The following is a 27,748-nucleotide window of genomic DNA, read 5'->3' as shown; positions in this document are numbered from 1 at the left end:
CCCGCTTCCAATCTCCCAATCATCCAACAGTGGCCCTCTTCTCTCTTTTTTTTAGTATACTTCTATGCTTAATGCATTTTGTTGTCGTGCTGGGGTAGGATAAGGTCAGCCTGAGCGCACGCACACAGGGGATATCACGCTCTCAACTTGTAACGACAAGCCCTCCAATCCTTTTCCACTAATGTCTCTGTCATGCTCATGCAATCTCGTGGTGAAAATGCTCCCCCTGTTGGACATTACTCAAACCCTACACACCATAAACCCACTTTATTAACAATTTAGGCAACTAGTCCAAATGACTTTTTTGTACATATGACCTGTAGGAAGTTGATAAAATACGGATCTATTGACATACTGTGTGGCTTCAGCACCAGCAGTCTATTGAGAGATAAAATACCTGCTCGACCGGCTCATGCAAACACGCCAACATTCAGCGAAATCTGATCTGAAGCGTACACGGGAGTGCCTCAGTTGGCGGAAAGCTGGCTCAGTAACTCATGTGCAACAAAACTCAGTCAAACATCAAATTTAGCTTAGGCTTTAATTGTTTGCTTTTAGGGACCTCCCCCCCCATTGTCCTCATTTACAAACACTCTTGAGTGTGAATGTGCATGTGAATGCAGTTGGCATAAAATGGCTTGACAACTTGGTTTCATTTGTGAAAGAAAAACAAATAAGACATTGTTTGTAGGGGTGATTGGCGAACGCAGCCAACGCATTCATGTGACTTTTAAAAGAATAACCTGAAAAGTTGGGTCAATCCCTGTTTGACCCAATTTGGGTTCTTTTTGACCCCTTCTCCATGATCACAGCAACAATCCCCAAATTCTTGCAGGTTTGGGATGAGCCAGTGTGCGTGCGTGCGTGCGTGTGGGTGCTTGTGCTTGTGTGACTCAACACTTGGGAATGTTTGCCTTTTGTCTTGGCTGCTTGGTGTATTAGTCCAAGTTTACTTCTAAGTAGAACTACTAACCAAATATTGAATGTTTCCCTTGCAGAGTATTGATGCACACGCGGTGCTGGGGCGACCACACAATGACCAAAGTTGTTGTCAGCTGGAAATTCAAAACTCACATTGAGAGATTTTTTCTTTTCGTCTTGTTTTTAACAAATGCGCACACTTGCCTTGGCTTGTGCTCTCTTAAATGTAAAATTTGTTTGATGCCAGCATTGTCGGCTTCACCCCAGACACCTGTGCTATCTATGCCAAATGGATCTGCTTTTATTTATTTTTGAATCCATACTTGACATACCTGCAACGCTAACCCTGCTAGAACCTCGTACAGTGGAACGTCTTAAGGTCGATTAAAGACACTAAAACAAATCCACTCAATGGGAAATTTGGATGGATTGGATCTTAAGGGTAGATCAAAGACCAACTTGAATGTGCCGCACACATTTCATTTTCTAATTTAGCACAAAATTAGCAGAAAGCACTGTCCAAACCTAAACACAATAACAGATTAAATAACGGATTAAAAGTTCCTAATGCTACGTCCTTAATGGCGTTTGACTTTGGAGGTTCTGCTGTATTGTGTCCATTTGGTGCCCAACCTGGTGTGGGAAATATCTGTAGCCGCTTTCATGCGGAGACCCTGCAAAATTGCCGCATCAAGAGCTGTAAGGACGTTCTGGCATGTGGCGTCATCTAACGATACTGTTGCTGAATGTCATGTCACCTTCGTCTCTCCTGCGGCCATTTTGCGCACACTTTGTGCAAAAGGGAAAGATTCTCAACATTATTGGCACCATTTGAGACCTCAATTTGAGTCTCAGTGAGGAGGTGCTTACATTCATGCACTGACCTGTGTTGTTTTTTCCCCCCACTATTCCAGGAGTAACCACGACATCCCAGAATTCCACTGTCGACGGCGGGACCTGAAACTCTTCCTCTCCCTTCCTCATACTCCAGCTTGGCCGCTAGTCGCAACCATCCAACCTGCAGAAGTTAAAAAAGGAACGCATGCAGCGAAGGATGCAATATGGCATTATTGTTATCGTCATCACACATCCAAGCGAGATTATCCCGGAAAAAACTGTACGGTTTTAAAAAAAAAAAAAGTAGAAGTAATAATAATTAAAGCAAGTTGCTTTCACTGCCTTATGACCTAAAAGCGTTTTTATGAAAGTAATTGTTGTAGCCAGCTTTTTGTTTTTATTTATGAAAAGCCATCACTCCAAACAAGTTGCATAGACGTTTAGCGCGTGCACTCTTTACCCTTCCTATAGATGGATTTCGCATCAACTATGCCACTTAATACAAACACTTGGCCATTTTCGTTCATTTCTCATTGTTGATTTTTTTTGTTGTCGTTTTTACTTGAACTGCATTTTTTTAACAATCATATCAGTGTTTTTTTGTGTGTTTGCATCGACGCTATGACGAGGCTTTTCATCAGCAAGACGCCAAGGAAATCATTTGAATGTGCCTGTTCAGGCTTTGAATGTGTCCGCTGTATGCCAGCCCCTCGTAGCACCACCCGTCTCCATCGCCAAGTACGTTTAACTCCCGATGTTTGGGAAAAGTGACAGATGTGTGTCTGTTTTGAATTGCAGTTTGCTTCTCCGGTTAATAAAACGTTGACACATCACAATAAAAATGACTGCTATGTGCATCATTTCTGGGAATCATACTGGGGTCAGCAACCTATGATACGTAGACTCTGAAATTTAGCCTACCGCCATAGGACAACCATAGAGAGCCTTTAATATAGTCCAAGCGTTAAAGAAAGTGCTATGGGGGTGTGGGGGGCACTTTGGACTATCTCGCAAAGGCTTTAGCAATTTGCTAACACAAGTGTATTTTTGTGACTGAAATCAATTCAGAATGTTCCGAATGTTCCTGTTATTTTGTTTTATTTTTAGGACTGGCAATCAAATTTGACCTGGGATTGTTATAGATGATTTGAGAGTCACAAATTGGGAAAGGTCTTAGTAAAAACATTGTTTGAATCTGTAACTGACATAAAATATGTCTATTTGTTATTTCCATATAAATCAAATTAAACCCTATCGATCCGTCCGTCTATCTGTCATAAAGCCGTAGTGAGTTTTCGTGCATGGCCGAGACGATCTTTGGCTGCAGTAGCGTCTCCAGTGCGCTTGGTAGCGCAGGAGTACTGCGCCATCTCCTGCGCGGCGCAGCAGTCACAACAAAAAAGAGAAGGAAGAGGAAAAACGACAGCAACAGTCAGTGTGGATTCGTCGTCGACTCGCCTTGCGTGACAACACGGGCAATCGCAAACAGGCTTCGGGTAGGAACCTTTTTCGTTTCATTCTCGAGTGCTTATGGAATAGAAAGAATGTGTGTGTGTCGAATACGACCTCCTCGGTGTTTCCGCGCTCGTTTCGCGCCCCACAATCCCCCCCCCCCTTCCTCCGTGAACAACATGCCAGCGGAGCTTGTGCTTGGTCAAAATGGCTGGGCGCAGTGAAATGTGAAATATTCCCTCTCTCGCAGGCTTGTCACGCGAGCCTTGAACACACCGTCGAAGCTTTGAACGCACTACGAAATTTAAATTAAAGTGCGTTTTCGTTCGTGGCTCGCGCCCATCGCCGTTTACTTTGTTTTTTTTGTGTTTTGTTTGTTTCCCTGCTTGGTGTATTTAGCTAGTTTTGTTTTGTTTGAGCGTGTATGCGAATGTAGAGGAGGCCGGTGATTATCATTATACAAGGAGTACAGGTGGAGTATGTGCGGGAGTAAAACTACTTGGGTTCAACTGTTCAAAGCAATGGGGAGGGTGGACGGGAGGCGAAAACGAGTACGGGCGCGGTAGGGTAAAATGTCAGGTAGCTCCGTTTCAAGCGAAGAGAAATATTTCAAGAGTGCTTTGGAGATGGTGATCAATAGACATAGTTGGAGGTGGCGGAGTTTAAAATGCTAAACTTGAGTATAATCAGTCTGGAAGGTTTCAACGCAAAGTTGAGAATATTGAGATTGTTTGGACATGCGCAGCGAAGGGACGATGGTTAGGAATCAGGAAATGGAGTCACCAGGTAGGCGACTCTATTGAAACACCACAAGCATAAAGCTGTTCATTTTAAGCGTTTATGCTGCACTCTAAAATAAAAATTCACCTTTTATTGAATCAGTCATTTGAGATGTCAGAATTGATCGATTATGATTCCAGGTACGATTTGATAGTGTGGTGCTCCCAGGGGAAGAGCTACTCTTGAGTTAAATTGCAGCAGGTGCTGATACTTAATTGAAGTTATGCCACTGGTAGGTTAATCACAGCAATCGTGAAAAGTATATTACAAAACCAAAATACTTGTTAGTGTTGAGTTTTACTGTATTGATTTAAACTGTATGTGATGTAGTGCCTGTAAATGGATATGCCTGGAAGAGGCGTGGCCTGTGTGAGTGTCTTGGTGTGAGAGCTGTGGCTGGTAGCAGCTTCTGCGTGAGTGTGCTTGTTGTGTTTGTGTTTTACTGTTCTCTGAGTGTTCCATAAATGGTTCAAAAGTGCATAAGAGTGAGTAAGTGAACAGTACTGTGTTAAAAAAAAGTTAATTAGCAACGTATAATAGAACTGTGTGGGATTTTTGCTCTACGTGAGTTGGCTCAGCAAGCCCCTACTTCTTTCCAGGTTGCTCCCATTCGACACCATGTCTGAATTGTTGCGCTACATCGACTACGACCACAAGGCGACTTTCCTGAAGATGCTCAACCAGCAGCGCATGGAAGGTGAGCACTGCGACGTGGTGGTGGTGGTGGAGAATATCGAGTTCCGGGCTCACCGCTGCGTCTTGGCGGCCTGCAGCAACTACTTCAAGAAGCTGTTCAAGAAGCAGACAGACGAGGACAACTCCATCGTAGAGCTGGACTTCATCCGCTCGGACATCTTCGAGGAGGTGCTCAACTACATGTACACGGCGCGACTGGCCGTACGCAAGAAGGATATCAACATGATGATGTCGTCAGGTCAGATCCTGGGCATCAATTTTCTGGACAACTTGTGCTCGCAGAAGCGTGAGCTGACCAACATGAAGACGCGCGAGAACCAGGCGCCGCCCGGCGACCACGGCTTGCGTGCGCAGGATGCCATCCTCAAGGAGCTGGCCATGGAAGAGGTGCGCAAAAACAGCTTCTACGACACGGGCATGGATGGCATGGGCGGCGCAGGAGCCTCGCACGTGCCCCAGCCGCACGGCTACAACACAGGCTTGAGCAAGGACCCGCACACGCATGGTTGGGGCTCGTCGGCCTCTAGTGACATGAAGCTGGAGTACCTGCTGTACGGCCACCGTGACCACGGCTCGCTGCCCGGCGCCGGGGCCAAGCCGCTGGAGCACAGCGCCAAGAAGGAGCGGCTTCTCACTGCAAACCGGCCATACGGCTGCGAGCACTGCCCCAAGGCCTTCACCACCGCCGCCCACCTCAAGGAGCACCTGAAGATCCACTCGGGCTTCAAGCCGCACCGCTGCGTGGTGTGCGGCAAGGCCTTCATCCGCGGGCCCGACCTCAAGCGGCACGAGCGCGTGCACAGCAACGAGCGGCCTTTCGCCTGCCAGCTGTGCGAGAAGGCCTTCAAGCACAAGTCGCACCTGAAGGACCACGAGCGGCAACACCGTGGCGAGCGGCCGTTCAACTGCGGCTCGTGCGACAAGGCCTTCATCAAGGCGTCAGACCTCAAGCGCCACTGGAACACCATGCACAGCGGCAACCCCCGACGCCAGATGGCGCTGTCGCCCGGTGCCTCGCAGCACGCCGCCGATGATCAGCGGGACTGGAAGCTGGAGGCAGCGGCCGCTGCCGCGGCGCACTCGCACAATTCTGATTGTTGAGATGGCTGTGTGCAAAAAAAAAAAAAAAAAGGCCACGAGTGGCATTCTCGAAAGACTACTACTACTACTTGTTCTTCAACAATGTTTTGGGGTTTCCACGTGTAAAAATCAATGTTTAGTTTTCTTCACAAAGCATCATTAGAATGATGGTCTCATTATTACTTTTCTTTGTTTTATGATGCACATCGATGACCAAGATGAGCTTAAAGGAGACATATTATGCCTTTTTTTCGCCCCTAAGTATTTAACCCTCATTTCTTCTGATAATCCACAGAGGTATAAGCAACATGAGCTGCTCTGCGTTTCATCATCAAAAAGAGGAATATCATGCACACCCCTATCCAATTGTCAGGTTTTCTTGAGACCATGGTACAATACATGACAAAACTTAACCTACAATTTCTACAACTCATCTTTCACATCCCTCTCATGCAGTCAGATATCATAAAACAAAATGTCGAGAAAAGTCTTCTTTAATAGCTGGACTTTGGCTGTGGATAGCATCTGTCGTGTGGGATATAAGTCACATTAATTGTGGAACTTTTTAAATGGTTTCTCATTCTTTAATACACAAATCACAAAAAACTGACACTTGAATAGGGGGTTATACTTTTTATACCCACAGTATATGTATGTATAAATTCTGAAACGATAACTTTTAGTCATTTTGTATTCCCTCCAATCATCTGTAACTGAACTATCAAGAAATATAACAGTTAAAGTTTTGTTTTTTAATGAAAACAAACAAGCAGAATAAATCCTTGATTTTTCTAGAAAGTAACCAGGACCTATCTGTTTAGTTCTCATAAAATAACTGATCAGTTTGTTACTTTTCATTCATTCTTTTCTATAGAGAAAAAAGCAACAGTTTTTTTTTTTTTAATGCGTCGCCCCCCCCCTTCCCACAGTTTTTTTTTTTAAAGAATAATTGCCAGCAGAATGAGCTTGTCTTTTTATGTTTTAATATTTCTTTTCTAGATTGTTGAAAGGGTCTGACATAATGCAAATTACTTTTTTGGGGGGATGATTTGGAGAGAACAAAAGCAGCTTTGTCATTCTAAAACAAATCTAGATTTCTACGCTCAATCTCCAGAGAATATAACACAATGTAAATAAGGGCGAAATCAAGATCAGGCGAGTGAAGTTATTCCTCTTTTATTTGTTGATGTATTTTAATTTTTGCCATTTTTTTTCTCCCCCCTCCAGATCATCTACCAGGTCAGGTTGACCAACAACATAACCCGGGGGGTTCAAACTGTTCCCAGGCGTGATTAAGGTCTCTTGACATTCTTGGGTGAAAATAGACTATGTTTGAAACTGAAATGATATGTCCCCTTTAACTTGAGTTGCGTATATTCATGTGGGTGTTTGTTTTTAAATGGATGTGTTTAGTTAGTATTGATTGGTCGCACTGTATGATAGAGCAAGGCGACCTCTTCCTGCGTTTGTCACTTGGCGATAATACCAAAGTGTTGGGTCGCCGTTGACGAATTTACTGTCATACAGTAACACACGCGTGAATGGTCGGTGATGAACGTCTGTGTATATACTGTAGCTTACTTACCCTAATTAGCTTGTGGCACAATTTAGAGTTCACAACAAGGAATTATGCACATACATATATACAAATATAAATATTAATGACATTGTCCTACTCCGACGCTTTGACAATAAAACACCATTTTGTATGTGTTAACTGGTTTGTTTTTGTTGCTGTTCAGAGCTCACCTTTTAATTTAAACGTTTAAGGCCACACACGAAAGGCAAACTGAATGTCATTTAATGGCAAAGCAAGCGATACTACTACCAGAATAAAGTCGCAATGGTAATGTGATTTTACTTTTTTCTCCAATAATTGTTCTGTTCTAACTATACAAAACTGCATTTACATTATTGTTAAAAAAATACCACTTTATTCTTGATTATGAATGATCAGAAATCCAAACATTACAACTGGCTGCAAAAAGAAGACGACTTAATTCTTGTAGTAATACTTCACTTAAAAAAAGTAAGACTATATTCTTGTAAAATATTTTTTTCTCTTGGAATAAAAATGAAACTTTACTCTTGTAGCATTGCAAGAATTTTTCTTGGGGAAAAAAAACTGGCCTATCAATCCATTCATTATCCGAACTGCTTGTAATTGTGACTTTCTCAAAATGCCATTTAGTGGTTGTCACATGGCTTTCTCTGTTTCTCGTCATTTTCAGTGTGGCTCTTATATGCCTTCATATCTAATAATGCACTCAACTTTTTTATTTGGTTTAATGTTTTCCAGTAAAATAAAGATTATCAGGGAGTGAGAAGAATCACACTTCACCAAAGCTTTACTATAGTCTAATATGGTTTTATATAACTGACAGGTGAAACTCCACCCACAGGATGCAAGTATATTTTTGTATATTTAATGACCGACTGCAACACTCATCTAAATATTACTTGTCATTTGTTTTTATTTGGAAGCAAAACATATCAACCGTCACTGTCTCCTGAATGTGATATATCTGTCATTTAAAAATAAAAGCTGTAGCTTGTTTTTTGTTTCAGAAATGAGACTTTTATTTTGGTCCACTTTCTGGCTCTGCTGCCGTTTGTGGAAGAAACTTGACGTATCACGAGGACGAGCTCGTGCTCCGTGGCGTGGGAACCGGTCACGCACTTTAAGAGTCAAACACGGAAGGCTTGTTTCGTGGCGACGCTAGATGGAGCCCATCGTCTCTTTGACTCACGGGGGGTTTGGGGTGGACAACAGTGAACATTTGCGACTTGGTTTTGAGCCTCCCAACGTTGCCTTATTGCTACTATAGTCGTCCTGTCAGTTGTAGGGGGAAATGACGTCACAACTGGGCGCGTGTTCTCAAAGACTACTGAACAGGATTTGACAAGTGAGAGCTTCGCGTGATGCACGGATGTATGCGCGCGCATGTATGCGGACGTGCGCATGCATGCGTAATGAGGGCGAGGTTGCGTGCCTGTGTGACTGTTGACGAGCACGCTGGTGCGTGCGTATGCTTTAATGAGACGTGCGTGTGGACGCGCATGCGAATGTGAGCTTTGTTGCCGGTTAGGGAGGCGGACTGTGTTTGTGTGGATTGTGTGTGTGTGTTTATTATTATGAATTATTCTTCATAATTTTATCTTATTTTTTTAGTTGCATGTTTTATATTTTCACATTGATGTGTTCTGAGGGCGGCTCGGTGGAACACTGGTTAGCACGACCGCCTCACAGTTAGAAGGCCTGCGGGTTCGATTCTACCTCCGCCCCTTCCTGTGTGGAGATTGTTCTCCCCGGGTTTTGCGTGGGTTTTCTCCGCGCACGCGGATTTCCTCCCACATCCCAGAAACATGCTTGGTAGGCCGATTGAGCACTCAATATTGTCCCTAGTTGCGAGTGCGAATGGTTGTTCGTCTCTGTGTGCGCTGCGATTGGCTGGCAACCAGTTCAGGGTGTCCCCCGCCTACTGCCTGATGACTGCTGGGATAGGGTCCAGCACACCCGCGAGCCCCGCGGGGACAAGCGGTGCAGATAATGGATGGATAGATAGTTTCAGATTTTGTTTTCTCTTGTACGAGCAAAATCAAATGCGCTTCCGACCTTTGCCTCTAGATGACACCAGTATACTTTCCCAAAAGCCACTTACTATCACTGCGCAGGTTTTGTGGCAGTGGAGGAAAAATGCAGGAGAATGATGATGCACATAACTCCTTTATGTGAACTTATGTCCCTCGTTGAGTTTCGTACGTGTTCTCATCTTTCTGCTTAGAGTGGTATAACCTGAGTGCGTGGGTGCGTACAGTATGTTTGCATTTGCTGTACATTCTTGTCTGCATGAGCTTTTGCAGCTCCATTCACATCTTCCATTTTGGTGTGGCACAAGTTCCTCCCAAATTCCCAAAGCTTCCTGTCCTTCCATGTTTGTGCACTTCATCACCTCTTGTATATATATTATCAGTGATAAAGAGCTCCCATATATCTTTTGGTGAGAATGTGAGAGTGTCAAGTCCTTATGTAGCAAGCCTTGATCGATTTCTGAAGATATCATGACTCTGTGCTCTGTCCTGGCTGGGAGGTAACTTGCTCCAATATGAGCCCTTCCGACTCATTCTACTGGACATGATTTGGACACCTTCTTCTTCAAAGGACACAGAAGAGGAATCTTCTGAGTCAGATTGATCCTGTTCAGTTGGATTTTGACGTGGACAACTGCCACTACCACCTGGACAATAGTTTGGGTCCTTATCATCAGAAATTTCAGACTCTATGAGTCCAACCCTGTTACTGCCTCTTTATCATCCATCAGCATCTGTAGAACCATTTCAGCTGTATATCTAGCAGCCATGATACCTTGGATGAGGAAACAACACAAGTAATGCTTTCAACTATTGAAATCAAACAATATGTACATATGTACATATGTACTGTATGTACGTATGTATGTATGTTACGTGTGTTGTTGCACGTGCATGTGCGTTAGCATGTTTGTGTGTGCGTGTCAGGCATGCGCACACACGGTTTCCATTACAGGGGCCGGCGTGGTTCCCTTGGCCCAACCGCAAGCCTCCTGTCTCCACTGAGGCTCCACCCAGCTCCACCACAGACTTCCCAGAAAAGAACAGCATCTAATTAAAAAAAACACACGACATTAATTACATTCATTCCTCTCTCTCTTTCTCACACATACATGCACACACATATGTATATGTGTGTGTATGTATACATGTATGTGTATATATACCGTTTTTTTCCATGTATAATGCGCCCCCATGTATAATACTAAGAATGGCATGTTGATGCTGGAAAAAAGCCTGTACCCATGTATAATACGCACCCAAATTTTGACTCCTACTTAAATCCGTAAAAAGATCATCTTTGGGAACAACCGGATGTTATTCTGCCGGTCAGTATCACTGCACATGCGCTAGCAAACTCGATAGCGAAGAAATGTTTCGGATTTGTGTAGGGTACATTGTGACAGCAAATGAGCAGGTGATCGAGCAAGCGTCTGATACGAGAGCATTGTGTTTGTATGGAGCGTGTTTGAAGTGAACAGCAGAGACGAAAGCGCATCTGTAATGGCGGCCTCCGTATCATATCAGGATAAAAGAAAATATATATATATTTTTTTTGTTTTTGTTTTTTTGTACACATATATAATGTGCACCCCAGATTTTAGGACAATAAATTAGTTAGATTTTGCCCATTATACATGGAAAAAAACGGTATATATATCACGGAAATATATATATATATATATATGTATATATAGACACACATATATATATATATATACACCGTGATTTTCCATGCCTAATGCGCAAAATTTAACTAATTTATTGTCCTAAAATCTGGGGTGCGCATTATGCATGGGTACAACAATTTTTGAAGAATATATATATATATACATATATATATATTGGGGGTGTAAATCGCGGGTTTTGTCACGATACGATATAATATCGATATAAAGAACTACGATACGATATTTGCCGATATCTTAAAGCCTGCTGCGATTCATTCACGATATATCGCGATATAGTGCTCTACGATCGATATATATATTTTTTAATAAAAAATATAGAACAATATCCTGATTTATAACAATTCATACGCAAAATCAACAAGGTACTGCAAACTCTTTATTTAGGAAATTACAAGAGTATTGTAGTATACAAATTGCTTACTTTAACACTGAACTTTGATGTCGTGTTTTTTTCTTTAAATGTGCGGCGAGATTTGTGCTCCCTGAATATTTGATCACCGCATGGCAGGATTTACAAACTGCACGTGTCTTGTCCGTTGAGCCATCTTTTCTTTGGAATCCAAAGTGCTTCCAAACGAATGACTTGAAGCCTAAAGGGGAGCCAATTTCCTCGTCTTTTTGGACACTAGCCATAGCACCAGCCCAGGAGCCGCGTACTAGTTGTCGACTCCCCTTTCACGTGCAGCAACGCCGCGCACTGCTCCCTGCTCCCAGAAAGAGGAAGCAAGCAACAATGAACTGGATTTCAAAATAAAGTCGCGTCTAATGTCCGAGGTCAAACACGGCGATATAAATCGATGTTTACCTTTAGCATCGATGCCAATAAATCGTAGAGCATTATATCGATTAATCGATGTGTATCGATGAATCGTTACACCCCTAATATATACGTACCGTATTTTGCGCCCTATTAGGCGCACCGGGTTATAAGGCGCACCTTCAATGAACGGCCCATTTTAAAACTTTGTCCATATATAAGGCGCACCGGACTACACCCCTAATATATATACATATATATATATGTATATATATAAAAAAAAAATTTTTTGGACCCATATATAATGTGCACCCCAGATTTAGGACAATAAATTAGTTAAATTTTGCCCATTATACATGGAAAAAAAAACGGTATATATATCACGGAAATATATATATATATAAAAAATTCCCCTCTCACCCTCCGCGGGTGGTCTCCCACTCCAAGCTCGGGTCCTCTACCAGAGGCCTGGGAGCTTGAGGGTTCTGCGCAGTATTTTGGCTGTTCCTAGCACTGCACTCTTCTGGACTGAGATGTCTGATGTTGTTCCTGGAATCTGCTGTAGCCACTCCTCCAGTTTGGGGGTCACTGCCCCAAGTGCCCCAATGACCACGGGCACCACGAGGCCTTCACTTTCCAGGCCTTCTCAAGCTCTTCTTTGAGGCCCTGGTATTTCTCTAGCTTCTCAAGTTCTTTTTTCCTGATGTTGCCATCGCTTGGTATTGCTATATCCACTACAACGGCCTTCTTCTGCTGTTTGTCCACCACCACAATGTCCGGTTGGTTCGCCATCACCATCTTGTCAGTCTGGATCTGGAAGTCCCACAGGATCTTGGCTCGCCCGTTCTCTGCCACCTTAGGGGGTGCTTCCCACTTTGAACTTGGGGCTTCCAGTCCATACTCTGCACAGATGTTCCTGTACACCAGGGGTCACCAAACTACGGCCCGCGGGCCGGACACGGCCCGCGGGACCGTTTAATCCGGCCCGCCAACCCTGAATAAATTGTATTATTAAACTTTTTTTTTTTTTTTGCTCATTTTGCTCATTTTGCCTGCAATGACTGCGTTTCCCCAGTAGATGGGGAAGCGCTCGCCTGCGCATTTACTACCGGAAGCCGTGTCAGAAAGCTCGGTGCACACTCACAAGTGCGTGTACGGACATGGCGCACTCGCGCTCTATTTGTATCAGTCCCGAATTTAGAGCGTGGGCTGTGACGACAGCATTCTTGTAATTTGCGCGCTGAGCTTTCAGATGCAGTTTTGCCCTAAGGCCACCCACAAACCTTCCCCTGGAATCCTTCCGTTAAAATGTCGCCCAAGTAAAGCAGGGTGAACACAGTGCCGAGCGTTTAAAAGAGCCAATTTGGCTCGACGTACGCGACGTGACGTTCAGCCACATGAACGTCAACATCTACCCGTCACAGATCGAGGTAAACGGACCAACACCTCGGATCTCGCGTAAGAATTGCCACAACAAATTTTACTCCAGACTATGACGCACTATCAAACTTTAACAAAAAAGACAGCGGTGTCTACAAGCCTACTGGAACCTACAAAAGGATTATAAGGAAGGAACACAAGAACTTTAAGAGACTGCTCATATGTGTCAGAGAGGTTCTGCTCTGACAACTGAGCTGAACTTTTATCTGTTAAGATTGTGCATGGCACAACAGAAAGTTAATGTTCCATGGTTTTTTTTCTATGAAGAACCCAGAGAGAGTTATTTAGTTATTTATTTCCTGTTTTTTCTGTGAAGAACTCAGAGAGGGTTTAGTTATTATTTATTTCATTAATAGTGTTATTTGTTTCCTGACTTTTTTTCTGTAAAGAACCTGGAAAGGGTTATTAAATAACCGTTATTTGGTTATGTGTGGCTTTCTGGAAAACAATAAATTTTTTAAGCTCCCCTACGATCGTCACACTTTTTCTGTTACAAACTGCCACCGGCCCGCCATCAGAGAAGGGAAAGGTTATGTGGCCCTCACAGGAAAAAGTTTGGGGACCCCTGCTGTACACTATGCCAGCCACTTGGTTATGACGTTCCATGTATGCTTTCCCTGCTAGCATCTTACACCCTGCTGTTATGTGCTGGACTGTCTCAGGGGCCTCTTTGCACAGCCTACACCTTGGGTCTTGTCTGGTGTGGTAGATCTTGGCCTCTATTGCGCTGGTGTTCAGAGCCTGTTCCTGTGCAGCCATGATGAGTGCCTCTGTACTGTCCTTCAGTCCAGCTTTTTCCAGCCATTGGTAGGATTTCTTGATGTCAGCCACTTCACTTATCTGCCGATGGTACATCCCATGTAGGGGTTTGTCCTCCCATGATGGTGTCTCTAGCCACTCTTCCTCTGTTTGCCTTTGTCTGAGACATTCACTGAGCACGTCATCCGTTCGGGCCTTTTCCTTGATGTACTCATGGATCTTGGCTGTTTCGTCCAGAACAGTGACTCTCACACTCAGTAGTCCTCGGCCTCCTTCTTTACGGCTAGTGTACAGTCTCAGGGTGCTGGACTTAGGGTGGAACCCTCCGTGCATGGTTAGGAGCTTCCGTGTCTTGACATCTGTGGTCTGCGTCTCTTCTTTTGGCCAGCTTATTATTCCTGCAGGGTATCTGATGACAGGGTACACCGTGATTTTCCATGCATAATGCGCAAAACTGAACTAATTTATTGTCCTAAAATCTGGGGTGCACATTATGCATGGGTACAACAATTTTTGAAGAAAATCTCCCTCGAAATAAAACTTGAAATCACCTTTCTTCTTGTTTGTTGTCAATTGCGCATCGCATTCAGCCTTCCTGCCCAACACAGTCAGTAAAATTCATAATTGACGACACATCGTTTGATGCGATGGTGCAATCCTTGATGGTGTGTTATTGTGTGATTGTCAAATATTGTTTGTTTTTTAATGTCCATCGCAGACCGGATATCATACGGAGGGCGCCATGACAGTATACGCAGAATGGATGCGCAAGACACGTCAATCGCGCATCGCATTCAGCCATCCTGCCCAACACACTTAGTCAGTAAAATTCATAATTGACGACACATCGTTTGATGCGATGATGCAATCCGTGATGGTGTGTTATTGTCAAATATTGTTTGTTTTTTAATCTCCATTGCAGACCGGATATAATACGGAGGCAGTATCACTGCGCATGCGCACTATGGATCCGATGCGCAGAACAGATGCGCAAGACACGTCAGCGAAAAAAGAGCGAGAGTTCAGTTCTCTACCTAAATGCGTATTACAGGTAATATTTTATTTCACAACACTTTGCCTTGTTCTTTTCTTCTCTGCTGTTCACTTCAAACACGCTCCATACGAACACAAGGCTCTCGTATCAGATGCTTGCTCGATCACCTGCTCGTTTGCTAGCAGTCACAATGTACCCTACACAAATCCGAAACATTTCTTTTTTCTGAAATAATTTACGTTTACGGACTTAAGTAAGAGTCAAAATTTGGGTGCGTATTAAACATGGGTACAGGCTTTTTTCCAGCATCGACATGCCATTTTTAGGGTGCATATTATGCATGGGGGCGTATTATACATGGAAAATTACGGTATATATATATATATATATATATATATATATATATACATATATATATGTATATATATATATACACAGTGATTCTTCACTACTTTGCGTTTCGTTTATCGCGGCTTCACTATATCGCAGATTTTTTTTCCAAATTAAAAAAACATTTAAAAGTCAAAATAAAACTTTGGAATTGAGGAAACATGCGTCTACCCTTTAGGACAATGTAGTGATGCTCCAAATGTTTGTTTACATTCCTTTAGAAGTCAGTTTTCGCGTGTTAGCATGATCGCGAATTCATCTTTCCGAATTCATCTTTCCGCTAACTCGTTAGCCTGCCCAGTACTTCTTGTTGGTGACCGTACTTCACGGATTTCACTTATCGCAGGTGTTTCTATCTATCTATCTATCTATATGTATATATTAGGGGTGTAAATCGCGGGTTTTGTCACGATACGATATAATATCGATATAAAGAACTACGATACGATATTTGCCGATATCTTAAAGCCTGCTGCGATTCATTCACGATATATCGCGACATAGTGCTCTACGATCGATATTTTTTTTTTAATAAAAAATATAGAACAATATCCTGATTTATAACAATTCATACGCAAAATCAACAAGGTACTGCAAACTCTTTATTTAGGAAATTACAAGAGTATTGTAGTATACAAATTGCTTACTTTAACACTGAACTTTGATGTCGTGTTTTTTCTTTAAATGTGCGGCGAGATTTGTGCTCCCTGAATATTTGATCACCGCATGGCAGGATTTACAAACTGCACGTGTCTTGTCCGTTGAGCCATCTTTTCTTTGGAATCCAAAGTGCTTCCAAACGAATGACTTGAAGCCAAAAGGGGAGCAAATTTCCTCGTCTTTTTGGACACTAGCCATAGCACCAGCCCAGGATCCGCGTACTAGTTCTCGCCTCCCCTTTCACGTGCGTGCTCTGCTCACAACACAACAACGCCGGGCGCACTGCTCCCGGAAAGAGGAAGCAAGCAACAACGAACTGGATTTCAAAATAAAGTCGCGTCTAATGTCCGAGGTCAAACACGGCGATATAAATCGATATTTACCTTTAGCATCGATGCCAATAAATCGTAGAGCATTGTATCGATTAATCGATGTGTATCGATGTATCGTTACACCCCTAATATATATATATATATACACACATATATACACCCCTCCACGAGTCATCACCTGATCGTGGTGGAGGGGTTTGCGTGCCTCTATGATCCTAGGAGCCATGTTGCCTGGGGCTTCATGCCCTTGGTAGGGTCACCCATGGCAAACGGGTCCTCGGTGAGGGGCCAGACAAAGCACGGCTCCCACAAGCCCGTTATGAAGAAAAACAAATGGATTTCGTTTTCCCTCGCCCGGACAGGGGGCGCCGGGGCCCCCTTCTGGAGCCAGGCCTGGAGGCGGGGCTCAAAGGCGAGCGTCTGGTAGCCGGGCCTTCACCCATGGGGCCCGGCCGGGCACAGCCCGAAAAGGAAACATGGGTCCCCCTTCCCATGGGGCCAAAGGGGCCGGGTGCAGTGTAAGCTCGGCGACGGCCAAAGGCAGGGACTTTGGCGGTCCGATCCCCGGCTGCAGGAGCTGGCTCTTGGGACATAGAATATCACCTCTCTGGCTGGAAAGGAGCCTGAGCTGGTGTTGAAGGCAGAAAAGTTCCGACTAGACATCGTCGGACTTGCCTCCACACACAGTTTGGATTCCGGTACAAGTCCTCTCGACTGGACTCTCTTCCACTCTGGAGTTGTCCACGGTGAGAGGCGTCGAGCAGGTGTGGGTATACTTATTGCCCCCCGGCTGGGTTGCCTGCACATTTGGGTTCACCCCGGTGAACGAGAGGGTAGCCTCCCTTCGCCTTCGGGTGGGGGCACGGGTCCTGACTGTTCAAGATTCAAGAGTTTTTATTCGCCATGTTTGAGCGTGCCAAACAAGGAATTTGACTTTGGTAAAAACACACCCTCTGTTCAACATTTAGGTGGCTAACAACATTCAGGACATGTGAATAATGGCAAAAACAGTGTAGACAAATTCAAAAAGGTGTGAAGAGCAGGATGTTATTGCACAGTAATGTCTCTGAGACTCTATGAGTGGTGTGAGTTCATCAGAGCAACAGCCTGGGGGAAGAAGCTGTCTCTGTGTCTGCTGGTTTTGGCGTACCGAGCTCTATAACGCCGTCCGGAGGGGAGTAGTTCAAACAGACTGCAACCTGGGTGAGAAGGGTCTGTAGAGATGTTCCTTGCCCGATTCCTGGTCCTGGACAGGTACAAGTCTTGGATAGATGGGAGGTTGAGTCCAATGATCTTTTCTGCAGCTCTGATTGTCCGTTGTAGTCTGTGCTTGTCTTGTTTGGAGGCCGATCCAAACCAGACAGTGATGGAGGTGCAGAGGACAGACTGGATGATGGCAGTGTAGAAGGTCTTCAGAAGCTCTCACGGCAGGTTGAACTTCTTGAGCTGTCTCAGGAAGTACAGCCTCTGCTGGGCCTTCTTCCGGACAGAGTCTATGTGGCCGGTCCATTTCAGGTCCCGAGAGATTGTGGTTCCCAGGAACTTGAAGGTGTCTGTGGAGAGAATAGTATTACTGCGGATAGTGAGGGGTAAAAGTGGTGAAGGGTCTCGCCTGAAATCCACTGTCATCTCCACGGTCTTGAGTGGGTTCAGCTCCAGATGGTTTTGACTGCACCAGTGGACCAGCCGCTCCACCTCCTGTCTGTACGCAGTCTCATCACCGTCCTGGATCAGTCCGATGAGAGTAGTGTCGTCTGCATACTTCAGGAGCTTCACAGGAGAGTCACCTGAGGAGAAATCATTGGTGTAGAGAGAGAAGAGCAGTGGGGAGAGGACGCACCCATAAGGGGCTCCAGTGTTGGTGGTCCGGGTGTCAGATGTGATGCCCCCCAGCCTCACACGCTGTTTCCTGTTGGTCAGGAAGCTGGTGATCCACTGACAGGTTACAAACTGCACGTGTCTTGTCCGTTGAGCCATCTTTTCTTTGGAATCCAAAGTGCTTCCAAACGAATGACTTGAAGCCTAAAGGGGAGCAAATTTCCTCGTCTTTTTGGAGACTAGCCATAGCACCAGCCCAGGAACCACGTACTAGTTGTCGACTCCCCTTTCACGTGCCTGCTCTGCTCACAACACAACAACGCCACGCACTGCTCCCGGAAAGAGGAAGCAATGAACTGGATTTCAAAATAAAGTCCCGTCTAACGTCCGAGGTCAAACACGGCGATATAAATCGATGTTTACGTTTAGCATCGATGCCAATAAATCGTAGAGCATTATATCGATTAATCGATGTGTATCGATGAATCGTTACACCCCTAATATATACGTACCGTATTTTGCGCCCTATTAGGCGCACCGGGTTATAAGGCGCACCTTCAATGAACGGCCCATTTTAAAACTTTGTCCATATATAAGGCGCACCGGACTATAAGGCGCATAAAATAGAAGCTTTACTGCAACAAACTGAGGTTGACTAGGGTTGCGGTATGCACCCACTAGCCAATAACCAACGAACCCTCTGTAAACAATTGTCTTTCTCAAACGATCTCCTATAAAATGATTGGAACTGACTAAAGTTCGATCTAACGCATTGGTACTACTTACCTATGTTTCTCTTCCATATCAATCCGTAGATTTACTCGAAACATTAACAGAGCAGCCTATTTTGACATGAAATAGCCTCGCGCGTATAGCAGCTATCGTTATAGCATTAGCCAGACGCAATTTCCCATGAGCCTCAGCTCGGAATCTCCCATGAGCCTCAGCAAAGTGTAAACAATCGCGTTTCTCAAACGATCTCCTATAAAATGATCAGCACTGACTTAAGTTCGATCTAACGCATTGGTACTACTTACCTATGTTTCCCTTCCATATCGACCGGTAGATTTACTCGAAACATTAACAGAGCAGCCTATTTTGACATGAAATAACCTCACGCGTATAGCAGCTATCGTTATAGCATTAGCCATCCGCAATTTCCCATGAGCCTCAGCTCGCAATCTCCCATGAGCCTCAGCAAAGTGTAAACAATCGCGTTTCTCAAACGATCTCCTATAAAATGATCAGAACTGACTAAAGTCACGGGACAGACTGACACTCGGGTCTGCGCTGGCGGTGCTGATATAGCGCTGTCCATGAGCCCGTGGCAGGTGTGTGGGGGGGGCGTGGTCCTGTCACAGGTGGCGCCAGCACGTGACAGAACCCCCCACAAGGGACGGCTCCCGACGTCCCCAGAACACTAAACCAACAAAAAAAAAAAAAAGAAGGCAGAGGAAGGCAACCGACCAGGCCGGGGGGGTCAGTACTCCGTCAAAACGTCCGACTCCTAGCCGGACGCAGGATCGACGGATGTGGGGGCAGAAGACCCCGGTACCGGCGGACAAGACCGTCCCGGACCCTTACCCCTGGTCTCTCCTCGGGCGCCCGCACCGGGGGCCGGTTGGTCCGGGTGACAGCGATGGAACTCTGTGATGAGCGAACGGTCGAGAATCCAGCGGGCCGGAACCCAGGAGCGGTGGGCGTCGTCATAGCCTTCCCAATCCACTAGGTATTGGAAGCCACGACCGCGCCGCCGCGATTGGAGCAAGGAGCGGACGGCGTAAGCCGGACCCCCATCGATGAGCTGGGGCGGCGGCGTTGGAACGGGCGCCGGCGCCAACGTGCTCTCAAAGAAGGGCCGCACACGGGACACGTGGGGTGAACCTTCATGGACCTAGGAAGGAGGAGATGGACGGCGGACGGGCCAATCACCTTCTCGATAGGGAACGGTCCAACAAGGCGTGGCGCCAGCTTGCGGGATCCCGCTCGCAGCGGCAAATCCCGCGTCAAGAGCCACACCCGCTGACCCACTCTATACTCCGGAGCCGGCGTCCGGCACTTGTTCGCCTGGCGGGTGTAGCCTGAAACAGAGCGGAGAACAGCGGTCCGGGCCCTCGCAACGGCGGACACAAGGCCGGGCCGACGGGCACGCCAAACCACGTTCCTGGTGGGCGAACAAGGGTGGCTGGTACCCGAAGACGCAGTGGAAAGGCGACAGTCCCGTGGCCGAGCTGGGGAGGGAATTGTGACCGTACGCCACCCACGGGAGCTGTTGGACCCACCCACGCTGGTCCCCGGCGGCCATGCATCGGAGGGACCTGCCCAGTTCCTGGTTCAGGCGCTCCGCTTGCCCAGAACTCCGTCCAGAAGGTGGAAGCGAATTGCGGGCCTCGGTCTGACACGATGTCCTGTGGGAGACCGTGGTGACGAAACACCTCCCGCACCATGATGGACGCAGTCTGCTTCGCAGACGGAAGCTTAGGCAGAGAAATGAAGTGCGTCATCTTACTGAACCGGTCCACCACCGTGAGAACCACCGTGTTTCCCTCCGAGGGGGGGAGGCCCGTGACAATGTCGACTGACAGGTGAGACCAGGGACGCTGGGGAACCGGCAAGGGTTGGAGCAGCCCGGCCGGAGGACGAGTAGACGTCTTACAGCGGTTACAGATTGAGCAGGCTCTGACGTAATCGCTGGTGTCCACTTGCCAGGTGGGCCACCAGAAACGCTGTGCCACCACGTACCTCGTCCGTGCAGCTCCGGGATGACAGGCCAGGCGTGTTGTGTGCCCATTGCAGAACGGACGACCTCAGGCCCTCAGGGACGAACAGCCGGCCCTCCGGGCAGTTGCTGGGGCCGGGTTGATCGCGTGATGCGGCTTCCACTTGGCGTTCAATCTCTCAAGAAAGAGCCGCCACCCAAACCGAGCTCGGGAGGATAGCGGGAGGCGGATCCTGTCCCTCCTCCCCACCAGGAACCAAACGCGACAGGGCGTTGTCACGGCTTCGGAGTGGAGAAATGGAGCAGGGCGACCAAGTGCAGCTTGGACCAGGGTTTATTGCAGCAAACCCAAAAGACTCGGCAAACTGACGTGACTAAACAACAAACTAACAAGACCAAAGCGTGAAACAAAAGACAGGAACCAAACAAACCTTGACCGTGAGACATGCATTGTCCACATCTTACGCACAATGCTCCGACCGGGAGTGACCCGCAAACAGAACTTAAATACATCACAGGTAACGAGAGGCAGGTGCGTGTGGTTACATTAATCAAGGGCACACAGGAAGGGAGGGGCGAGCACACAGACACATAACCAAAACTGGAGACGAGGCATGACAGGCGTCCTCCTTCGCGTTACGGGAACCCGGTCTGTAGGAAAGAGAGAACTTAAACCGGTCAAAGAACAGAGCCCACCGTGCTTGCCTCGCGTTCAGCCTCTCTTATCTCAGGTACTCCAAGTTGCGGTGGTCGGTCCAGACAATGAACGGAGTGGTGGCGCCCTCCAGCCAATGCCGCTACTCCTCCAAGGCCAACTTGACGTCGAGGAGCTCCCGATTACCGATGTCATAGTTCCGCTCTGAGGCTGACAAGCGGCGAGAAAAGAAAGCGCACGGGTGGAGACGATCGTCTTGGCGGGCACGTTGGGACAACACCGCCCCGACACCCACGTTTGAGGCATCTACCTCGACCACAAACTGTCTCTCGGGGTCGGGGACTCGGAGGATGGGAGCGGACGTGAACCTCCTCTCGTGAAGCTTCTGGAATGCCTGTTCCGCCCGTTCCGTCCATTTGTACAGGAAGGCGGGGCTGGTAAGGGCGGTGAGGCGCGCCGCCACCATGCTGTATCCACGGATAAATCGGCGATAAAAGTTTGTGAAACCCAAGAACTGTTGCAGCCGCTTTTGCGTCTCGGGAACAGGCCATGACGTGACCGCTTGCACCTTCCCAGGATCCTCACGCACCACGTAGCCGAGGAACCTGACAGAGGAGGCGTGGAACTCGCACTTCTCCCCCCTTCACGTAGAGCGAATTCTCCAGGAGGCAGCGCAGCAGCGTCCGAACGTGCTTGATGTGCTCAGGGAGCGAGCGGGAGAAGATGAGGATGTCGTCCAAATATACGAACACGAATTGGTCCAGCATGTCGTAGCACGTCGTTTATCAAGGACTGGAAAACCACTGGTGCGTTGGTGAGCCCAAACGGAACCACCAAGTACTCGTAGTGTCCGCTCGGGGTGTTGAAAGCCGTCTTCCACTCGTCTCCCTCCCGGATGCGGATCAGGTGGTAAGCGTTGCGAAGATCCAGCTTTGTGAAGATGGTGGCACCCTGAAGGCTCTCAAAGGCGGAAGACAGAAGAGGCAGAGGGTATCGGTTCTTTACAGTGATCTTGTTTATTCCCCGATAATCGACGCACGGGCAGAGTGTGCCGTCCTTCTCCACGAAGAAGAACCCTGCTCCCGCAGGTGAAGAGGACGGCCGTATGATGCCAGCCGCCAGGGACTCCCGGATGTATTCCTCCATGGCCCGGCGCTCAGGAGCGGACAGGGAGTAGACGGGTCCCTTGGGGGGGGAAGGTGCCGGGCAACAGGTCGATGGCGCAATCGTAAGACCGGTGGGGAGGAAGAGAAGTGGCCCTGGCTTTACTAAAAACCTCTTTGAGTTCGTGATAAACTGCTGGTACAGTGGAGATGTCGAGACTGTACTTGGGCGGGGCTCTATCGAGTGGGCTGGTGGCCGCCCTCAGGCACGTCCGATGGCAGCGTTCACTCCACTGCCGAACAACCCCCACCTCCCAGTCCAGTACCGGGTCGTGCTGTCGTAGCCAAGGGTGCCCCAGAATGAGCAGCTGTCCTTGGAGGGAAAGAAGGAAAAACTGGGTGGTCTTGTGGTGATTGCCGGAGAGCAGTAATTTAACTGGTTCCGTCACGAAGGCCACCTCGACGATCAGTCGGCCATCAATGGCGCGTGCGGGAATGGACGGGCTCAGAGGCAGGAAGTCAATACCCCACTGACGTGCCAGGCAAATGTCCATGATGTTCCCCTCCGCCCCGGAATCCACCAGGGCTGCCATGTTCTGGTCGCCCGGCGCAAGCTGGACACGTGTCTGTAGCGTGAGCGTACTGGGACTGGGAGAGCCGGTGCTTGTCGAGCTCACGCGGATCCCCCGACGCCGCGTGATCTCCGGCCTTTTAACGGGCACACCGCCACTCGATCACCCCCCTCCCCACAGTAAACGCACAAGCCCAGTAAGAGGCGTCGACGGTGCTCCTCAGAGGAGATCCGCGCCCCTCCCAGATCCACGGGCTCGGCGGGTGGTGTGGTTAGCGGGTCCCCAGCAGACGGAGGAAGGTGACCACGTGGGTTTCGCGGGGATCTCCGCTCCCGATTGCGCCGCCGCATCCGGATCCGCAGGTCTACTCGAGCCGCCAAGTCCATCGCGTCCTTCAGGGTTCGCGGGCGATCGTAGGACACTAGCTCGTCCTTCATGTACTCCGCGAGACCATTGAGGAATGTGCTGACGAGCGCCGGCTCGTTCCACCCGCTGCTGCCGGCCAACGTCTGGAACTTAAGTGCGTAATCCGCGACCGATCGGCTACCTTGACGCAGCGTCGCCAATTCCTCGGCGGCGTCTTCAGCGGCAGAGCCCAGGTCAAATAGGCGGAGGATTTCGTCTTTTCAAGGCATCGATTATTTTTTTTCTTCTTAATTTACTCTCGCATTTACTCGTGTCGTGAACTATTAGCCGCAGGCTCACTATCGCCCCATCTTCGAGGCAAAGGTACTGGCTGCCTCAAGGCCCGTATTTTCCCGCTGACTGCAAGCACGCGCCGTTTGCACGCGCTCAGTACAGTGGTGCACACTCACACGCTCACCCTGAAAGGCACTACCTGTCACTGCCTCAGCCTCCATGATTTTCGTCTCCCGTTGTTATTTGAACAAGAAATACAGCTATTTTGACTATGAAAATGATCCAAATGTATAGGAAACACACCAAAATTTAATTAAAAGCATAGACCACAGAACAGATATTATATTATGTTTTATTATATTATTCATTTTTTAACAACTTATAGTGACAGCTGAGGAAACCTTTACTGCCCCTGGTGGCAAGGTGAGCCACTGCCTCACCTGCCTCCTATGAGTGCACGTGCCTGGCTAACAGTTATCTCACATTTCCGGTTCTTATTATATTGACGAGGGATTTTCAGCAGATTTTTAGCGCCCCCTAGAGTCCACTGGGGCCTTAGTATTGCCTGCTTATCTTGCCTCATGGGTGGGTGAGCTTGCTCTGGCCCTCCAAATTATTTGTCAGGTCTTGTGTAAACGTTATGTACAAAGCCCTGTTGATTATCTTGCAGGCGGAGCGCTGAGTCAACAAATGAAGACTTGGCTAATCATTCACCATCTGAAAACATTGTGATGGACCTCAAAGAAAACGGGCCTAAAAAGTCCCTGACCCTGAGTGGCCTTCTCCACACACAAACTCACACATGTGCCTAAGTGTTGCACGACAGCTGAACGCAAACATCTTTAAGCGTTCGCCATCCGTCATGCGAGCAGGCGGATGGAGGTCAGAGAAAAAAAATAAAGTCACCACAGAGGCCAACGAGCTGACATCCTTGTCTCTGTGTGCCCTGCGATTGGCTGGCAACCGGTTCAGGGTGTCCCCCACCTACTGCCCGATGACGGCTGGGATAGGCTCCAGCACACCCGCGACCCCCGTGGGGACTAAGCGGTACAGAAAACGGATGGATACTTTGTTTTTTTCTATTTTTCTTTTATTCACATAACACAAAGTGTATACATATACTACATAGTTTTCCAACATTTTGGTTTATCTTTGTATTTGTTTTCAATATTGTTTGAAAATCTATGTATTTTCCATTTAATGTTTTGGATAGTTAGAGATTTTAAATAAATAATTTTCCCTAATAGTTACTATAGTCCCTAATTATAATACTTTTGTATTGTTTGAATATCTGTGTATTTGTAACCACAAACAAAATGAAAAAAAAAACTACCAGAAAAGCACCCTAACCATTCAGCCACCAACAATCAAAGGGTGAGTACACGCCTAATTTGCTTCACGGTGATTAACTTGTATATTTTTTACATTTGTACACTGTAAACGAGATTTAGAAAGATTTTCATTCTGGAACAGATGAACAGCTTTTCCATTTTTTTCCTGTGGGAAAGTTTTGTAACTTGTCGTCATTCCTTGCCACAAATTAATGTGCTTCGTATGGGCATTTGTTGCTCCGATTCCAAACTAAGATAGTACACACACATACACACTTAGAAAGACGGTCGGACGAGTAAAGAAAAGACAAAAGACCCCAACGCGTGTGCATGCGTGCGTGCGTGCGTGTCAGCGTCTTATAAATGAGCTCGGGAGCGCGAGAGCTATGAGAGGATGAGACAAGTGTCTGACGATGACTTGGACACCCTCCTTCCGCCAGATGGGCGAGAAGGGCCACGCCAAGACAGGGAGGCACAGACGTGTTTGGAAAGTTGATGAAGTGTTGGGGAAACAGTCACATTTGACCCCTGACTGACCTTCAGCATATTCAAGATTCAAGTGTTTATTCGCCATGTTTGAGCGTGCCAAACAAGGAATTTGACTTTGGTAAATCACAGCCTCTGTTCAACATTTAGGTGACTAACAACACTCAGGACATGTGAAAAATGGCAAATATTCTCAAACATCCCCTGATCTTAAACTCCCAAGAGGGCAAGGAGAAACTCAAAACTCCAGCTAGGGGAAATGAGAAACCTTGAGAAGAGACCACAGATGGGAGGGTCCCTCTTCCAGGATAACCAGGCTGCAATGGATGCAGAGATATCAATGTGTCACAAGAAAAACATCATCTGGTTGGACACAAAGGGAAAATGTTAATCCTTCAATGTTGATCTGACTTCAATGCAGTGTGAATGTGTGACTATTAATAAAGATATTTTTCCAATACACTTGCCAGTATCCCGATACACAATAACACAATGGGATAAAATGAGCACAAATGTTAACATTAGCATGCTAATTTTCAACTGTATATACCATTTTTTAAATTGTTTTTATTTTCACAATATTTCCCTAATATTGAGATGGTATCACTTCCCCTATCAAGATACAGTCATTGTGTGATAATTTATATTGAGACAGTATCTATATGCACACATGTATGCGTGACATGAACATTTTGCATACATGTGTGTCACACAGTTTGGTCGTCTTTTCTTGCTCCCATCACGAACGAAAGCTGCAGCACATTAACACTTGAACGTCCATGAATTTGATTGCCGTCCAGCCTTTTGTTCTTTGTCTTGTGGTCCCAATCTTGTTCAAATAGCTTCCAGAGGCGGATATGCTGCAGAGATCATTCACATTCCAACATGTGCGACTGAAGGATATATAAAGACAACAAAGACACTAAATTGGGAAGTCACCCATTGCGTGTGTGCGCTAGAGAAAAATTTTCTGTGTTGTAAAAATATAAAATACTGTTAGCATTATTGGGAAACACAAGCTGATATTGATAGTGACTTTTTTCCAATACTGAATAATAATTATGATGAGATCACTGAATATCGATTATCAACCATAGTTTAATCGCGATACCATCCGTATCACAGAAAAAACATTCTGATATTCTTCTCTGTATCGTCATACCATTGATATGATCGACTAAGATTGTATTGTTTTCTGGCCCCCCCACCTAGTCTGGAGGAAAGATTTAAGCTTTCCTCCCTTTTTTTTATGTGCGCTGATGTAGTCCAGTAAAAAGTATGGTGGTGTAAGTGGATCCAAAGTGCTGCTTTAAGACTTTTCCAGACTCGTCCACAGCGTCATGCCAGCGGTCCATTTGATGTGGACCATTGCTGCCAATTGAAGGATTCCTCTTTTGCCTTTCCGTCCTCAGGATCAAAGAAAATCTATTTGACTGAGGCCCGCTGTCGCCACGACAACCTAGATCACAGACAGGAAGCTTCATGGATCCTTGTCATCAACAATGACACCACTCTACCAGCCAGGGACCCTCTGAGAAGAACACACCACCCCCACTATCGTGTTTGCGTCGTGTGGGGAATTTAATTCCAAATACACCATCTTCCTGTGTGTGCATGTGTGTGTGGGCTTATATGTTGCTCCGTTTTTTTTCCCGAGATGTGAAGTAAAACAATTTTGTTTCACTCAAATCCAAATTATTATTCTATTGTTATTCTTGTTGCTACAGCTAACTTGCTAATGCGAGTGAGTGACAATGATTTGCAACGCTATTTACAATATACTTTTGGTAAAGAAAACTATAACACAATATTAGGTTCTTATTTGGCCTTTTCCGTGCAGCTAGCAATATGCGTCTTTTTTTTTTTTTTTTTGGAATGAGTCCAGGAGAACCTGAATTTCAAAATGGTTGATTTTCATTTCTTGATGCACATGTGAGGTTGGAAATGTTAGTGGTCAGACAGAGAAGCATTGTGCCAACCTGCTTTCTCAGCAAATGTGTGTTGCGTTAGTGTGCCAGTGGACAACCAGGATGTGGGGGTAAAAA

The 27,748-nt window shown here is 46.5% G+C and overlaps 2 protein-coding genes across 15 annotated transcripts in view; both read left to right on the top strand.

The window, feature by feature from the left end:
* LOC133165727 (band 4.1-like protein 3) overlaps positions 1-2,600 on the top strand; it is a 30,145-nt gene extending 27,545 nt beyond the window's left edge. For 11 of the 13 annotated variants that reach the window (XM_061295576.1, XM_061295580.1, XM_061295581.1 and 8 more), the window contains one exon: positions 1,836-2,600. Coding sequence is in view for 1 of the 13 variants with exons in the window: in XM_061295582.1 (XP_061151566.1) it covers positions 1,836-1,841 (6 nt within the window). In the remaining 12 variants the exon portion in view is untranslated. Of the gene's footprint in view, positions 1-55; positions 106-1,835 lie in introns of those variants that run through there. The other 2 variants (XR_009717653.1, XM_061295575.1) reach the window with 2 other exon arrangements.
* Positions 2,601-3,119: 519 nt separating this feature from the next.
* Positions 3,120-8,342, top strand: LOC133165741 (zinc finger and BTB domain-containing protein 14-like). Of its 2 annotated transcripts, XM_061295610.1 has the most exons (3): positions 3,120-3,254; positions 4,590-4,854; positions 4,969-8,342. In XM_061295610.1, the coding sequence occupies exons 2-3, from the start codon at positions 4,609-4,611 to the stop codon at positions 5,785-5,787; spliced, it is 1,065 nt and encodes a 354-aa protein (XP_061151594.1). In that variant the 5' UTR covers positions 3,120-3,254; positions 4,590-4,608; the 3' UTR covers positions 5,788-8,342. The 2 variants fall into 2 exon arrangements, with proteins under 2 accessions (XP_061151594.1, XP_061151593.1); XM_061295609.1 differs by having other exon boundaries at positions 4,590-8,342.
* Positions 8,343-27,748: the final 19,406 nt, after the last annotated feature.

Source organism: Syngnathus typhle, linkage group LG13 (genome assembly GCF_033458585.1).
Source record: "Syngnathus typhle isolate RoL2023-S1 ecotype Sweden linkage group LG13, RoL_Styp_1.0, whole genome shotgun sequence".
Taxonomy (NCBI): domain Eukaryota; kingdom Metazoa; phylum Chordata; class Actinopteri; order Syngnathiformes; family Syngnathidae; genus Syngnathus; species Syngnathus typhle.
The sequence above is the reverse complement of the archived record's forward strand: the minus strand, read 5'-3'. Positions and strand labels throughout refer to the sequence as shown.

Bases quoted from the DNA above. Each gene is read 5' to 3' on its own strand.
- LOC133165741 (XM_061295609.1), top strand. From the start codon at position 4,609: ATGTCTGAATTGTTGCGCTACATCGACTACGACCACAAGGCGACTTTC.